The sequence below is a fragment of the Leptodactylus fuscus genome, chromosome 7, assembly GCF_031893055.1.
Source record: "Leptodactylus fuscus isolate aLepFus1 chromosome 7, aLepFus1.hap2, whole genome shotgun sequence".
Classification (NCBI taxonomy): domain Eukaryota; kingdom Metazoa; phylum Chordata; class Amphibia; order Anura; family Leptodactylidae; genus Leptodactylus; species Leptodactylus fuscus.
In genome coordinates, this window is record NC_134271.1 from 120,903,247 (window position 1) to 120,920,917 (window position 17,671).

The window sequence follows — 17,671 nt, forward strand, 5'->3', positions numbered from 1 at the left end:
GCTCAAACATGTAACACCAAACTGATCTTTTAAACCCATTACATCGAGATAACTTCACCTCCCGCCCAATCTATTAACCCTTACATTGTAAGCACACACAAACATTAGAATCAACAATGCATATATAACAACTCCGTATATATAACTCAATGTGTGTACAGTAAATATCCATTACAGGGCGATACATAACCATTAACAATAATATATACACCAATATAATTACCGCGGACCACATGTATGAAACTCTCAATCTGAATGTAAACCTGTCTGCTGGCCCTACTACTCACGCACCAATCTTAAATACTAAACTGCAAGACAAATCCTACAAACTAAAGAAAAAAAGCAAAAGAAAAAGATTAGAAACCGTCCTACTCACCCTCCCCGAAGAAATATACTGTTGAACCTGTATATAATCCTCGCACTCTCATGTTGTTTCCCTATAGTGCGACCGACTTCCTGATACACCTGGTAACCATGGTATCCTATTTCTCCGGTCACATGACCTCCCCGGTCACGTGACTAGGAAACGTCACATGATCGGAGGATAATGCACAGCCAAGGTATAACCAAGCCCCCAGGAAAAATACACTCATTCCACCACTGAAAAAGAGAGAGAGATATATGTAAGTGAAATTCTCTATCTCATAATCCACAAGTTCCTATCTACTTATAAGGAATTCAATAAATATAAGTATATATATTATATTATATACTTATATTTATTGAATTCCTTATAAGTAGATAGGAACTTGTGGATTATGAGATAGAGAATTTCACTTACATATATCTCTCTCTCTTTTTCAGTGGTGGAATGAGTGTATTTTTCCTGGGGGCTTGGTTATACCTTGGCTGTGCATTATCCTCCGATCATGTGACGTTTCCTAGTCACGTGACCGGGGAGGTCATGTGACCGGAGAAATAGGATACCATGGTTACCAGGTGTATCAGGAAGTCGGTCGCACTATAGGGAAACAACATGAGAGTGCGAGGATTATATACAGGTTCAACAGTATATTTCTTCGGGGAGGGTGAGTAGGACGGTTTCTAATCTTTTTCTTTTGCTTTTTTTCTTTAGTTTGTAGGATTTGTCTTGCAGTTTAGTATTTAAGATTGGTGCGTGAGTAGTAGGGCCAGCAGACAGGTTTACATTCAGATTGAGAGTTTCATACATATGGTCCGCGGTAATTATATTGGTGTATATATTATTGTTAATGGTTATGTATCGCCCTGTAATGGATATTTACTGTACACACATTGAGTTATATATACGGAGTTGTTATATATGCATTGTTGATTCTAATGTTTGTGTGTGCTTACAATGTAAGGGTTAATAGATTGGGCGGGAGGTGGAGTTATCTCGATGTAATGGGTTTAAAAGATCAGTTTGGTGTTACATGTTTGAGCCATGAGGAAGGGACTAGCGTCCCGAAACGCGTAGCTTTTTTGTACAGAGATATGACACCAAAGTTACTATGTAACTTGTTTTATTTTATTTAAAATAAAAGTTATATTTTATTTATCGCGGACTTTTCATACATCTGGATCAGCTGGCTACATTTTATTGTTCTCGTACTTGTATCCAAACGGGTTGGGTCCTCCCGTGTGCCGTGCTTCCAGGACTATATCTGAGGGGAAAGAACTTTTATATGGTGAGCCGAACTATTTTTGCATCTTCCAAAATAGCCAAATGTTGATTTAAGTAAAAAAGCGAGTGAGAAACTCCTAATGGTTTTCATCTGCATAAAGTACAATAAATGATTCATAATCTGGCATCCCAGCGTCAGACTCTAGGGGACACACCGCTTCATATATGCACAGGGTAAATGCAGAGCACCTAGTTTTCTTCTGTATTAACCCACATAAGAATTACTTTTCAGATCCCCTGAACACTGAATTAGACTCTGCATATAAAAATGAAAGGTTCATTAGATCCTGTATACAGTAACTCTTTGGTAGAAGGCAGCTTGTGATAAATGTGGGGCTGTCAAAAGGTCAATAAAGCCCACTTAGAATTCCAGTCTCCTACAGATCCAGCTATTTCCTGGCTGGGCCGGGATCGGTAAGTGACACCGCGGGCCCCACAAATACTATCATTATACTCGGGGATCTTTGCAGACCCCCGAGTATAATGATCGGCGGACCGGGAGAGGTAAGGGAACGTAACAAACAGTGTTACTTACCTCTCCACGATCCTGCCAGGCCTCCTTCCTGACGTCCTTTCTGACGTCACATGAACCCGGCCTGCGTCCCAGGTCATGTGACATCTGACGTCATTTCAGAAGGACGGCAGCGGAGAAGACAGCGTAGGAGCCGGAGGACAGGTAAGTAACAGTAATTTTTTATGTTTTTATTCCCCCGGGTCTCCAATTATTATACTCTGGGGTCTGAAAAGACCCCAGAGTATAATCATTGTTTATGGGTGTCCACTATGGGGTATAATACTGTGTGCAGGGACACTATTGGGGATAATACTGTGTGCAGGGGCCACTAAGGGACATAATACTGTGTGCAGGGGCCACTAAGGGACATAATAGAGTGCGGAGGAGGCCAGTTGAGGTCTTTGACATCGGTTGGGAGGGGGGGGGCATGTCAAAAGTTCGCCACGGGGCCCCGCCACTCCTAGTTATGCCACTGCATGTAGGAAATCTAACAAATCCATGTGAAAAACTGAACGAAGGCGGCCTTGTGCACATCTACAGCTATTGCGGATCCTCTGATGCTATCGGTCTCAACCAGGTCTACAACAGAGGCTCCTGAGATAGATATGAACATAGTGTGCACTCAGTGCCTATATCCCCACCCATAGTCCAGCTGACCATTGTGCTTATGTGGGCTGAGGTTACAATATGGGCTCATCATAGACCTGAGAATAGTTTACAAACATACTCGCCTCACTGGTCTTTACATCCTGTTACAATATGAAGTAAAGGCCAAATAAGACCAGTAAGGTGAGTATGACATTTTTTTTTATATTTAGTTTTGAGCTCAGTTGACATTAATATGAATTCTGACGGGATTATCCAGACAATAAGATGAAGTCAATAAGCAGTAAAACAACATCCATGCTCTTCACACATATTATCCCAATGTTGTCCATTACCTCTGACACAGAGTCCTCCAGCCACTTTAGCAGGAGTAATGTGGAGAGTCAATGAGGTGGAAGCCCTTCAGTGACAACTCATTACATTACACGGCTTTTATCCTACCATTTTATGGACAATGAGGTCACCTGGATTTAGAAGCATGAAGCTTTCACTTTTTCGTATGACAGCATCCAGAAAGCGCAGGCACTTTTTGCATCTAAGATCCCGAGAGATCTTTGCATTGGAGTAAAGTACATGTAATAATAGACTTGTATCTGTCACACTTGTACTATCAGTTACCATAAATGCTGCTGATATTCGGAGATTGTGAGAGGATTCACCACAGAATCATGAAAATACATTACTAGAAATGATATTGCCTTACCCAGACATATTCTAATCCACGGCGCAGGCAACATCTCGTCTCAGATTACTTGTTTTCCATACATGTGTCTCAAGACTTTTGGAAAGTAAAGCCAATTTTAACATCATCAGAGAAGCTAAAGACAATATTCTTCTGCTATTTTATAGTGTAGACCCTGAGATACCCGAATTATTCCTACAATTCCAGTGCAGCATAACAGATGAGAATATTACCTTATATTTGCTTCCTTCCGTTTATCTTGACATATCCCAAGATGACCAGCTTTAAAAAAACAACATGATTTTGCAATATTCTGTTTTGTCTTGTTTCTGTGACCAATCATGTACATTGTAACATGGCAGGTGGTTTTGCTAAAATGTCATGATGATGTATTGACTTTGCAATGTGAGAATGTAGGAAATTTGAGACCTTTACAAAGGTAAGAGCAGTCAAGTGTAAAATGTCTACACTGTGCAGTAAACATCCTAAAGTTCACAATCCTGTATATCAATTCTATTTATGTTTCCTGTAGGAATCTTACGTCTGGAAGATGTATCAAGAGAGGTGTTGGGACTTCTTCCCAGCTGGTGACTGTTTCCGCAAGCAATATGAAGACCAGCTTGGATAATAACCTGGCTATAACCCATCAGCCAGATCCACTGGGAATGTACTGAACCCGGAACAAAACTCACCAATGGGACACATTTACTAAAAGACCAGCTCTGCCCAACCAAGACCTCAATCTACTCATTCGGATTCATGTCATTTCCTTAAAACCGACGACTCATATGACAAACACAGGTCTATAGCAAATGTGCAATGACATACCAGATTTCTAGAACAAAAAAAAAAAAAAAAAAAAGTACTAATAATAACCACCACAGTACATCAATAAACTGATGATCTGTCACGCTCACTTAGCCATAGTGCATTTGTTGAGTTACTGAAAAAAAGTGTGAAGAAAATAAAAGTCAATGTTATGTAGACTCCACCAGATAGGACCTACATAGCAAACGTTTACAGCGCCACCAATGGTATTCAGCCTGATTGCACCATCCCAGCATCTCTTGATATACACACTAATGGGCAGATGTCTTGTAACTAAAATGCCACACATCTGGCTGCCCGAAAAGTAAAGGGCTAACCGATACACACCCAGTGCACAATACTTACCTTCACAGCCGCTGCTCAGTCCTCTCTGCAGCGGTGATATTCAGCGTTTGACCCCACAAAACCCGGCAGACGCATCCGTTCTGTAGAATGGGAATCTGTGTCTGGAGAAGCATGCAGTTTTTCTTCCTTTTTTTTCACTTTGATATTGAGGCTTTTTGATTATGTCACAAATCTGATGCTAGTCACAGACGCCAAGTCAAAGTTTGCTGCATCTGTTTCGGAGAATGTTTGTGCTCTGGAGCCTGAAAGAATTCAACTGGACATAAACAGGCTGAATCCATCTTGGCCTTTGGTGTTACAGGTGAGCTTCTGGGTACATGTGGTGCTCGGAGCTTTACATTTACTTCTGTAATATAGTCTAGTCTATGAAAGGTGATAGTATTTAGCTTTATTTTGTGAAACTTCAGGCAGTTGAAGGTCAAGTTAGTAGGGGAAAAGTTACTTCTTAACACTTTTTCGACCCTGAACTTAATCGATGAAGTGCCTTAACCGTCTGTAGACGTAGCTATGCAAGATATTTTTTTCCATGTTAGTATTAGATTGACAAAATACACAAAAGTTGTGCTGTTCTTTGTCTTACTGTACGAAATGAGAAACTGCATTCAGTTGCTATTTTAGTTTTTTCTTTCAATGACAGTTTGCTGTTATTTGAAGAAACTGGAATGTATCTTAAATTATATTCTCTTAAATGGAAATCTTATGCCAAATTCAAAGCACTGCTTTCTGGTCATTGGTAAGTGCTGTAGTGAAGCTGCTAACTTTATGCATTTTTCTTCAAATACAATAAAGTGCCCATCGCAATAAATAAATGATAAACCAGCTGAGCTCTTTGTCTTACTGTGCTGCCGCAAGATGCAGGACAATGGTTAGAAGACCCTCCTCCACGCTCACATAGAAGGGGCAAAAAAGCACACAAAATACTATTTTCCAAAACTGTATATTTAGCAGAAAGCAATGGATCATACATGACAGGCTGTAGACTAGATAGCACTGAATGTTGTAAGCACAGAGTCAGGCAGGAGAGGCGTAAGCTGGCCAAACACAGTGACTTTTGTCATCCATAATGATATATTTCAACCATATATTGATACTAAGTAGGGGCAGATAAAAAAAAAAAAAAAAAAAAAAAAAAATCAAGCTGACTGGTTAATAGTAGGGTTTACTGATCGGGATCGGAAAAGATCAGATCCCGATCGAGTAAATTTCACGATCACGATCGGGTTCCGATCCCGCCTAAGAAGGATCTGGAACGGAATTCTGATCCCGATTGCTCAACTTACCTGCACAGAAGTGCTGCCTCTCCCCGTTCTTCTCGCTCCTCTTCTTTCTCCTTCACATGCCTTCAGAGCGCCCTGCGCGCCCCTGCCTCCCTAGACTAGTGTTAGAGATGCTGGGAGAAAACAGAGCTTGTGGCTTAGGAGAGTGTGGGCGGGTACTGGGAGGGGAGACGTGAGTGATGCACTGACCATCCCCGCCCACACTTTCCTAAGCCACAAGCCCCGCCTACTCCCATAATCTCTAACACTAGCCTAGGGAGATGGGGGCACGCACGGCGCTCTGACGGCATGTCAATGAAAGAGGACCGAACAGAGAAGAACAGGGAGTGGCAGCGGATCTGTGCAGGTAAGCGGACACCAGGGGGGCTAAATAGCCGGGGGATTTTTTTTTAATCACTACACAGCGTGGAGTCAAAAAATTGAAACAACTTTTGGACTCCATGCTGTGTAGTGAATAGGATTGTTTTTAAAATCCGATCTTCGATAATTAAAAAACATACCATTGACTTGCATTGGGATTGGGATCAGGTGGAAAATGATTGGAAATCAGATTTTAAAAACGATCCTGAAATTTCCAGATCGGCTCAACCCTAGTTATTAGTTGTCATGGGCAGCCATTGGCGGTACTTCTGAAATGAGTTTGTGTCACAGGTCAGATGTGTACGCCATCACACATTAAGGCAGAAATTTTTTCAAATTTTTCATGTCAGCATTCTGAAAGCTATAAACTTTTATTCTTCAGTCAATAGAGTTTTATGAGGGTTTGCTAATGTGAGGGACGAGCTTTAGTTTTTTACTGGTACAAGGTTTGAGCTACATACTTTTTTCGTCAATTTTTGTGAAATTTTTTGGGAAGGCAGGAAGTGCAAAAACCAATTCTGCCATTGTCTTTTAGTGCGTAAAAAAAGTAAAACTAAGTGTGCAGGATAAATAGCACATTTGCTTTCTAGTACAAGTTGTGACAGTTATGGCAGTGCCAATAATGGGGACTTTTTTTCTGGTTTAAATTTTTTTTTCGAATGCACAAGTTTGACAATAAGAAACATAAACATTTTTCTACTTCTAGAGGACTCTAATATATGGCTGTACTTCTATATTGCCACGTATAAGGTTGCATTAGGGCACACGTGGGCCCTTCCTTATGCCATTGGCTATCATGGAAAGTCTTTGCCACCACACAATCACATGACAGGGGGCCTAATGGGGTAATAGAGGGAGCAAAGGATTCAATGTAGCATCTAAGTGGTTAAATGGCCAGGTCCACAGTTCTCTCTGATCCTGGACATTGCCGCACATTGATATCCTTGTGTCAGTCTAATACCATACATTTAGCAGTGCAGGGTACATAGGAGGTTAACTTACAGTGTTATCCAGAATGACAGCCATCATAGATCAAACCATGAAAAAGAAGTGGTTGAGAAGACAGACATTTACAGAGCGAGATATCTAGTGTACAGCCTGCAATACAGAATAACAAAAGACGTGATTCCCAATAACAACACATCTTCATCTTAACCCTATCTTTGCAGGCATAAGAAGGGACTAGGAGATCATACTGTCCAGCCAGTCTTCCAGATCCTCAGAGGTTATAGCTTTGGGTTTCTCCTCGGCATCTACACAAGGCTCAGCTTTCATTGGTGATGCTGCTGAAAGACAGTTGTAAACAGAAAAAAGTTATATTTTGTCAACCTTACACAAAACTCACATCCACACAACTACGGCATCTGAGCACATTTCTCAATTCTCACCCAACTACTGTATCTCAGCAGAAACATTTAGGCAGCACAGATCTCCGACAATCAGGATGACATGATGTGATCTCTGGAAGATCAATCAATGGCGGGATAGATTTGCTCTAATACCGGTGTTAATGGAATGTCCTCATCCCCGGACCTGTAAAACCTTTTGTGTAGTCCTTCCCTTGGCTTTTATGTGTGACTCACCAGCAGCCATCTACATGAGACTTCACCTCAGCCTGGAGAGAGGGCGGCAATAACCTCTCCCGTCATTTTGTGTCACTCAGGTAGTTACAATATTGTTTACTGACCCTTCTAGAATATCCAGTAAAATGTATCCAGGACTAGGGGATGAAAACAAATTGGGACCCAGTAATTGCCAATGAAAAGGAAGTAATTTTACCGATATCAGCGGTCCCATCCCTCCAGCCTGGGTAAACAGACCAGCTTACACATATTGTCTTGGCACTACTTTAGTGGTTAATGTGGCATTCAACTACACTCTGAATAATGCACACTGAAAGAGACTCATCAATCATGCATGTGGGGATGCAGCGTGAGATTTCTACATAACAGGAGCCGAGCTGGCAGCTGTTAAGATCCAGTCTTGTTTAATGGGAGAAGCAGCATAGTGTCTGACAGCGGAAGCTGCCTTTAATACAAAAGAACATATAAATCTCGCCTGGGCACAAAGCAGACAGGCAATTCCCAGGAGGGTATTAGGCGTGGGCAAGGTCTTTTATATCTACAAGGACACAAGCTGGTTATTGCTCTGATATAGACACAAGGACTTGCTATCTCAGAAGTGATTTGTACATTGATATTATTCTAGATTGTTACCCAAGCCCTCCTATCCAGTGATATTTAGAGGCTGGGTAACATCTGGGGCGAATGGTTATGTAGTATACATGACAGAGAAATAATTCTCTAGGGGGCAACATGGTGGCTCAGTAGTTAGCACTGCAGCCTTACAGCGCTGGAGTCCTGGGTTCGAATCCTGCCAGGAACAACATCTGCAAGGCGTTTGTATGTTCTCCCAGTGTTTGCGTGGATTTCCTTCCCTTCTACAAAGACATACTGATAGGAAAATAAATGTACAGTGTGATCCCTATATGGGATCTACATCTACGTAAAAAAAGAAATAATTCTCTAGTAGATCCCTGTATTGAGAAGGTTCCCAGAGCTCTCTCTCCAGATCATCCCCTCTGAGGCCGACTCTAGTGATCTTCAGATTGGGCGCTAGAGCCATCACTCAGAGCAGAGAAAAGGGGCCGGGAGTGTTCAGTGCAGAAAACTCTGGGAACTACCAAAAAGTGGCCTCCTCCAGGGCATTGTGGCTAGAGAGATTGTCATGTAATTTGCATGACAGAAATCCACATTTTTAATGCCCCAGTAGTGCATTCACAAGTGTCCCGGAGGCTATTTCTTCATATGCCTAGAGTTCTTTCCATATAGCGCCCGGTGTCCTGACTGGATGCCAGAACCGCCACTCAGAGCAGACATGGGTGTAACAAGGACTATTTTGGGCACTGTGTATGAAGGGGACACCTCCTGGGCATTTTTACATGTTTACAGTTCTCTCCCCCGTCCTCTATATAGAGCTGTCAGCAGTTTTGAGGGGGTCAGAACTGTCCACAGAATCCCTTTAAAGCTATTTCACAATGTGCTATCTGTGCATTGAGCTCTTACCAGGTTCCTCACAGAGCAGCGTCTGAGCCGGCTCTCTGATCCCATCAGGATATGTGGCAGCTTTTTCTGTGACAGGGGCCTCCAAACTAAGCAAGAAATCCAGCTCCTCATCATGGACTGCTGGTGAGGGGTCTGGAGAAATCTTGCCCTCCAGTTGGGAAGTCGCTCCTTGGTCTGAAGCCACAGACGCTTCACTTCCTTTCTGCCCGGTGAATGTTGGCATGGTTGAGGTGCCCTTTGCTATGAATGGAGGAAGTTCCTGGGGCAGCTCTTCCTACAAGAAAGAGAATATCGTGCGCTACTTGCATTGTGCCATCAATTATTCAGGAGTCAATTCATTCTGCTGTCAATGCCGTCACATCATTTAATTTCTCCAAATGACAGGATCTCCTATCTCTATGTGAATACACAAAGTGAATTGCCAAAAATAATAATGTGTTTTCTTACAAAGCTCACAAAGACATCTCACAGGTTTCTCTCACAATTCTGACAGTGGCTCATTTTACAATGTATTAATAAAACCTTTACAGTCTGAATGGATGGCAGAATAAAAAATAGCAAACCATCACCTTTATGCCTCAAACAGATCTGGCTGGTACTAGTAGATGCAAAGCCCAATCGATACAGCGTGTGCTGGACACATAAGTCATATCTGTACATTCCCCATCACACATAAGCTGGCCCATACATATTAGACAATACGTGTCAACATATTAGAGGTGGAACTTGGAAGTACAATGTGTCATGGCAATTTGTGGGTGATCACACCCCCTTCTGCACATGGCATCGTCATGCCCCCTTTCTTGTGATTGTTGGCAGGATATGTGCTGGTCATGCCCCATTTTTTGCATGTGACTAGTTTAGAAAGTGTCCAGGTCTCACATATAATGATATTTTGCTCTTCCAGGAGGGTAACCCTTATTTCAGGAGCCTCTAAGAATAGTCCCTTACAAATGTTACATGATGCTCAGCCCCGGACACAGACACAACCTATGAGCAATAGTGGCGCAGTAATAAAAGCCATATCCTCCCTAATATAATAATCACACAGACGGACAAGTTGTATATCTGTCCTTGTGATCTCATCGGCCGGACAGCGAACAAGCCTAGATAGTGAATGATAATGCTTTGGAAATGACCCGCTGAGAATCCAATGCAGAGGCAAAGTGGGAAAAAAATGTCTGTAATATAATTGTAAGATGTGAAGATAACAAGTCATCTATCACACAGCCCCCGGCTTCACATAAGACATGTTAATAAAAATGCTTTTATTAAAATCAAATAACACTGCATTTTCTTCAATTAAGTGTCTGGGGCTCAGGAATTGATTATTAGAAGATGAATACGATCTGCCATAATCTAATCTCAGAGATGGCTGCACACGGATGAATATCTTGTTACCTTTGCACAGAATACAGTAGGAATTACCTGCACAAGATCGGCTTCCACATTCAGCCGCAGATGAAGAGGCAGATTCTGCAGAGCTCTCACCAGAGACTGGGAGTCCAAATACACCGAGGAGTCCTGTATGGAGAAGATGAGGGCAGCCATTAAACGCATGTACAGACAGTGAGTGTGCGGGGGTAGCCAGGGCAGGTATCAGGTCTGGCATCGCAAGCTTCAATAAAGCTCTGTTTATGAGAAATGGTGACATGTGGTTACAATAGTGGGGCAGATTTACTAAGACACAGCAAACTTACAGTAGACAGTTATAGAATGTGCCAAGCTTTACACAGTGGCTGATGCTGGATGATAAACTGACAGTCCGAGGCTCCTTGGTCAGTGTGCTAGTTGTGTTTTTAACAGCTAAACGCTGACCATTTGTATTGTTATGTCCCCATATAGTGGCGTAACTAAAGTCTTGTGGGCCCCGATGCAATCTTTCATCTGCCCCCCCCCCCCCCAACCTCATACTTACAGTGAATTCTTGATAGCGGTGGTTACAGGTTCTAAGGAGTTTAGTCCACCTTAGTGTGGTTAGGGTAATCTGTGGGTCTCCTTGGTTTATGGTCCAGATGGAAGCTGCAATCTCAATACTGATGTCAGTGCTTATGGGATGCCTAAGGCACCTGAGCCCTGGTGTGACTGCACCCTCTGAACCCCCTCAAGTTACGCTCCTGGCCTTATACACACCCCCAAGTATTATCACGGGTCCCTGTAGGAGTAAAACTCTGTCCTATTCCTGTATTTTGTGCCTCGGTCTCATTAATTAAATAAATGGGGCCATGGAAGGTGTGTACCATACACGGATATCATCCACGTGCCATCTGTGTGGTTTTCTCACAAACCTATACACGCACACAATAAAGGGGTTTTCCGGCCCCTAATCCATTTTTCCTACTAATGACCTATCTACGGCATAGGTCATTCTGTGGGGGTCCGAAACAGTGGATGGGCAGTGTGTGCAGCACCGCTCCTATACCAGTAATAGAATCCCTTGTATTGGAGTGGTATTCAGAGGCCGCTGACACAAGTGCAGGGATCCCCACAGATTACATACTGATAACTTGTCCTGTGGATAGGTCATCAGTAAGAAAACTCTATTCTGGGTCAGAAAACTCCTTCCAAGTTTACAACACTAGTGGGTTGGCTTACTTTACTACCCACAAAGAATGTGCCAAAATGTTGGTGCATTTTTACCATATGATGTCATATCTTACGCTCCACCTCCTTTTCCAACGAGCCTCATCGTTTATTGTAAGCCCCACTCTTCTGTCGAACAAAACACGGAAACTTCCATGAATGACGAGATTTTTGGTGCACATTACGAAAGTGCCCCTGTTTAGGGTCTAGATAACACCTCATGGTCTGGAGAATCTGGACCAGAAGTAGAAGTCACAATAGAGCCCTGGATCTTCAGGGGGTCAAAAGTCTCTCTGCCACAAAAAGCAACCCCAGTATTATAAGCAGTACTAGGTATAGGGAGGCTGCAGAAGAAATGAATACTTGCTGATGTGTTCCTCTTCCAACTAGAGCTGACACTGGGGAGGGGGCGACATGTTAACAAAAAGGAATTGCCCAAATCATGTTTGGTAATGTGAAAACTGGTTTAAAAATAATATGACAATATATACCAAGACAGAGTTATTTGGCTTCGGTATAGACATAGTATACGTTTGGTTGTCGAAGGAAAATCATTACAGTCGCCTCTGAGCAAATCCATCAATAAGACATGTCATAAGAGTCACAATAACAGGGGTTCGGCAGTCAGGACTAATACCAATTAGTCCCAGCAGTCAATTAAAAATAATGGCAGATGAACAAACCAAACAGAGGAGCGACTGACAGGTCATGAGGTCAGTTGTTAGATAAGATCCATGTATATATAGGGATACGGTGAGAAGATGGCGTCCGGTTACGTAGACTTCTCACGTCCCATGAATGCCAGTAATTGTGATGACTACAAACATGAGATTTGCTCCAGGCTGTACAAATCTTATAATGGCCTGGACTTAACGCAACGTAAAAGCGTAGATACGGATACGATACGTCGTAAGTAAACCAATTTGGATTAATTCTGACTAGATGAAATGTGATAACGCCGTCAAACTTCTATCACGCCCGCTGTGATAATGGAGGAACTTTTTTTTTTCTTCTTTTCATAATGAAACCGTCAAACTAATAATTCTCATAGCTAACATTACTGTTCATTAGAGCTGGGAGAATCCACTTTACTCAGAACGTGCATAAGATATGAAGATTTATCATCTACAATAATAAAATTAGACAAAATTGCTTCAGTAAGATGGCTTAGATGAGTAGGGGGAGACTTGGAACTAGCGCAAAGTTCTGCCCACCACTAGGGTAAGAAACACAGGAGAATGGTATCATAAATATGCGGAGATTAGATTGGGTGTAAATGTAGTTATTAGACATGAGCGAACACTATTCGAAACAGCCGTTTTGAATAGCAAGCTCCCATAGAAATGAATGGAAACGGCTGGTATGCCAACTTTGCCGGCAGCTGGCCGCTTAACCCCCCACGTGTCGGCTATGTCCATTCATTTGTATGGGTGCGCGCTATTTGAAATGTCTGTTTCGAATAGTGTTCGCTCATCTCTACTAGTTATTAATGTGTATTTACAACTATCCAAAGTAATAAAAGAAATTCAACACATCGGCGAGTCAAATATTACATCCAATCAACTCTACTGAGCACCTCCAGCTTATTATTGAGGAGCACACCCAGGTACTTATAGGTCCTGACTATCTCAATGCATGTCCCTTGGATCTCCACCGGGGTCGGAGCACTTCTCTGCTTACTGAAGTCCACCACCATCTCCTTGGTCTTCCCAGCATTAATCCTGAGCTGGTTCCGCTGACACCAGTTCACAAAATCCCGGTTTAAGTCTCTGTATTCCCCATCGTCTCCATCAGTGATGATATCAGCCTACATATAGCAGTCCTATGGTACTCTCACACCCTTTCATTCTCAGCTGCCATGGAGAGGATCCATTTGATCAAACTAAACTAAAAAACAGAAGCAACAAGAACCAACTCCCTGAGATTTAGTAATATTTGGGCCTCATGGATGACTCCTGCTACGACTACCCTCATGCACAGGGCACTGTCTCTCTCCCAGAGGTGGCCCCACATTGGTCATCTTCTACTGCCCAACATCTGAACGTTCTTCGGTTCATAAGACATTTTTCTCTGGTGTCTCTGAGAACAAATGTGATTGTGTTGGTCTTTCTGACATTTAATATACATGTTTGGTATTCAACACACACATAGCGGGCATACCTACCTGCCCCCCCCCCCCCCCCCCCGAGTCCCCCATCTGTGGTGTTTGCACATAATCCTCCTCTACCTGTTCAACAACTGGTTAATGGGATTAAAACTGTGAGACTTAACTTGTCATCTGGGTCCCTGTGTGGGCAACGTTGGAAAGGCCATAAAGTTATTGTGTTGTATTATATTGTATTGCTATACTCATTCATGATACAATACAAACTTATGACACTAAAACAGCAAATTAGATTTGACACATGTTATAGCGCCACAGCCCCTTCCGCCGTCAGATCAATGGGGTGCCAGGAGTCAGACCATATAGGACAGCGCCTCATTCTTCTGATCGGTCAGACACCCACTGGTCTGCAAGTTATTTCTATCCTATGGATAAGGAATAGCTTGTTGTGTGTAACAGAATAGAGAGACGTATACATGACAGACAGGGTCCCACTGTAAAAGACAAAAAAATGTATATGCTTACGGGGGTTGTCCAAGACCCAGAATGAATGACCTATCCTTAGGATAGTTCTTTGAGATTGGTGAGGACCTGACACCAGGTGCTTGCACCAGTCAGCTGTTTTCTTCACAGTGTGCAGAGGAAGGAGCAGATGGCTCCATACACTGTGTAGTAGCTGTGCCGCATAATAGCATTATCGGCCAAGACTTACATTGCTGACCTATCTTTAGGATAGGTCAGCAAAATCAGAACTGTGGGGTCTGACAGACAACTGAAGGGGCTATTGCCCACAGGGGAGTGCTACAGCCTCTTTAGTATATGCCAGGCATAGTGCCATACATAATGTAGTTATTGTGTCTGATATAGCAGCTCAATCCGACTCACCTGAATGTGACAACGCTGTAGAAGGATAACATGACTAATACTAAGGGTCAATGCACATGACCGCATGTGCATCCGAGTTGAGAGCTGAGTATATCACAGAATGCAGTTGGATGACGCATTCAAGTCTATAGGGGGTTCTTGAATCCATTCTTTTCGAATGAATTCGGAAGCCACTTAGAAGTGAATCTATCATGGAATGGCATTAGGATGTCACTGAGTGTCATCTGACCGCATTCAGTGATAAACTCAGCCCCCAACTCTATCGTGTGAAGGGACCCTAAGAATAGGCCGCACTGGTCACCTGAGCACTGTAACCCCTTCAGCTGACCAGTACCAGAACACAAGAATACCCCATCAATAATAATATCCCAAAATCCCCCTATAATACCAGCACTAACAGCCTTAGCGGTGCCCCTGGAGTCCCTACATTTCACTGTCTTCTGAATGGATCTGATGTTGGTTTGTAGAATATCTCAGCACTTTTGCCCTGTCCCGCACTTTGCCTAATACTAATACTGAGTTTTGGTTGCTTTCAGCTGCCTATAGAGGAAACAGGATTTTATTACTGAGGTTATAATTTCGGTATATGGTAGTTATCGGATCTCTGTATGAGAAAATAGCACAAATGGCTATAAAGATGTCTTATAAAATTAATCGGCAGTAAATTACGGACGGTGGTAATTTTTGGCGGTATACTTCTAGTTCTGTGAAGTGTCAGAGCTTTTCATGTGCATTTTTAGCTACATTTTCTCTCATCTTGAAGATATAATGATCCATAATCCAGGTGTCACATGAATTTAACAAGGATTTTCTTCTTGAGACAACGTCTATATGGACATTGAACTGGCACTTTTTAAAAGGGGGTTATATGGGGAGAGAAAACTTTTCAGAGCACATTCACTGCACTGGGTAAACATCCGCACCCGCACAAATGCCACGATCATTCGATTTGCAGATTGTACCGGGGGTAATAGGGAGGAAGGGGGTGAAAGATTAATTCTTCGGCCTTCCCACTGATGCTGCGGCTCATGGTCACATGGTTGACCCTGCACTACTCTATGTAAAAGCCACATGCGTAGAGCTGAGGCCCGTGATGTCACAGAGAGTCAGAGGCTGAGAACAGGACCCCACTACATCCTGAATGGGGACTCCATGGAACCTGCATCTCTATGACTTAGGGTGTTCAACTAGGGCCCAATGGGGCTCTCTGAAAAGGTTTCTCTCGCTACAGAACCCCTTTAACCCTGCTAAAAATACATTTTATAGTCTACAAACGTCCATACTCTACCTTTTCTAAACAATCACTGATTTTTTTTGCCTTTGGCTTTCCGTCTTTAGAAGATGATGTTCATGCTCTGTCAACCTGGAGAGTATAGATTTCTACAAGCTGCTCGATATGTGATTCCACCGGACATAGACGTGTATGAGACTATGTGATCTTACTATTGATGTCTACATGCCAGAGACAACCTTATGTAAGAGCCCTTACTATAAACGGGAGAGTCAGCCGCACTTTATCTCACAATTTCTTCCATCATGTTGGATTTATTTATGAATATACATATCCTATTAGAAGAACCAAGGAAAAGATATCCAATCCTTTCCGAGACAGAACTGAAAAGACGGCAGAATAATTCCCCCCTTCAAGAGGTTTTATGTTTTATGGCAGTGAAGTGTATGTGGAATTGCTCTATACAGGAATCTGCGCAACTCTGAAAAGATCTTAGTTTGCCGATATTGAGATGAAACATTTATTTACATCTGGAGGATACAAACCTGCACAAATCTCTGGCAGTTTTTGAAGTCGTATAAGAAGTTGAAAGTAAGAAGACGTATAGTAAAGTCTGTAAAGTCCTTCCTTTATATTGTCCATCCTTTTGAAATTTACTCCTGGTTTTGGCCCAAAATCTGCACAGATCCTGCGGTATAGACACATTTAAGGCACAGAGACGGCAGACGGATTTCTGAAGAGGCCGCAGATCTGCACCCATTGGGCCACTTATTAAGACTGGTGTATGATATGCCAGTCTTAGTAAATCTTCCCCATTGGGGAAAATTCATCATTCCCTTTACTCCAGAAAACTGGCACAGAGGATTTTTATTGAGGCGCACATTTAGCACAAGGCCCTCAAGCCCCGTTCCACACCTCACCTGCATTGCGCAAACGTGGGTGGTGCGAGGACCGGGGGGTGAGCCGACATGAATACTACTGGGACCAGCAGATGGGATCACAACTGGAGCACATTGAATATTTCTAAGTATATTCATAAACTCAATTGTTTTACCATAACAGTATAAACAATGTGTACCACTGAGCAATAATATACTTTTAGAAACGAATGCCCATGGTCTATCAAAGAGTTATACGGAGGATTAAAAAATAAATAGATAAATAAAATACAACTTTGCTGTGTAGTGTGGGACATGGTCAGCAGAGAATTTAAAGGGTTGTACCACGGTAGACATTTCTGACATATTCACACCATATGGCACCTACTGGGGTGAGATGCAGCAGGGTTTGGGGCTGTAGGTGCAAGTTCAAAAGGTGGGGTGACAGATTATGGGAGGGGCAGTACTCCATCACCTTCTGAGAGATCGTATTAGTCTATGGACACTATCTTATCCGTTAAAGGTTTTTCTAGAACTTGCATATCGATGGCCTATGTCATTTGTGGGGGTTCAACACCAAGGAACCTACACATCAGGCTGCAGCACTCTCAAGTGTTACAACGTTTTCCCTATGCCAATGACATCACATTCACGGTACAGTAACAGCT

The 17,671-nt window shown here is 42.6% G+C and overlaps 2 protein-coding genes across 7 annotated transcripts in view; one reads left to right on the forward strand and one right to left on the reverse strand.

The window, feature by feature from the left end:
• The window catches only part of RYR3 (ryanodine receptor 3), a 485,624-nt gene extending 480,180 nt beyond the window's left edge, over positions 1-5,444 (forward strand). For all 5 annotated transcript variants that reach the window (XM_075282947.1, XM_075282949.1, XM_075282950.1 and 2 more), the window contains one exon: positions 3,980-5,444. In XM_075282947.1, coding sequence (XP_075139048.1) covers positions 3,980-4,075 — 96 coding nt within the window. In that variant the 3' untranslated portion in view covers positions 4,076-5,444. The remainder of the gene's footprint in view (positions 1-3,979) is intronic.
• Positions 5,445-5,582: 138 nt separating this feature from the next.
• Positions 5,583-17,671, reverse strand: part of AVEN (apoptosis and caspase activation inhibitor) — a 351,487-nt gene continuing 339,398 nt past the window's right edge. Inside the window, exons 4-6 of one of the 2 annotated variants that reach the window (XM_075283009.1) lie at positions 10,751-10,846; positions 9,323-9,596; positions 5,583-7,540 (exon numbers count right to left, since the gene is read on the reverse strand). In XM_075283009.1, the coding sequence (XP_075139110.1) occupies positions 7,440-7,540; positions 9,323-9,596; positions 10,751-10,846 (471 nt within the window). In that variant the 3' untranslated portion in view covers positions 5,583-7,439. Of the gene's footprint in view, positions 7,544-9,322; positions 9,597-10,750; positions 10,847-17,671 lie in introns of both variants that reach the window. The other variant, XM_075283008.1, reaches the window with a different exon arrangement.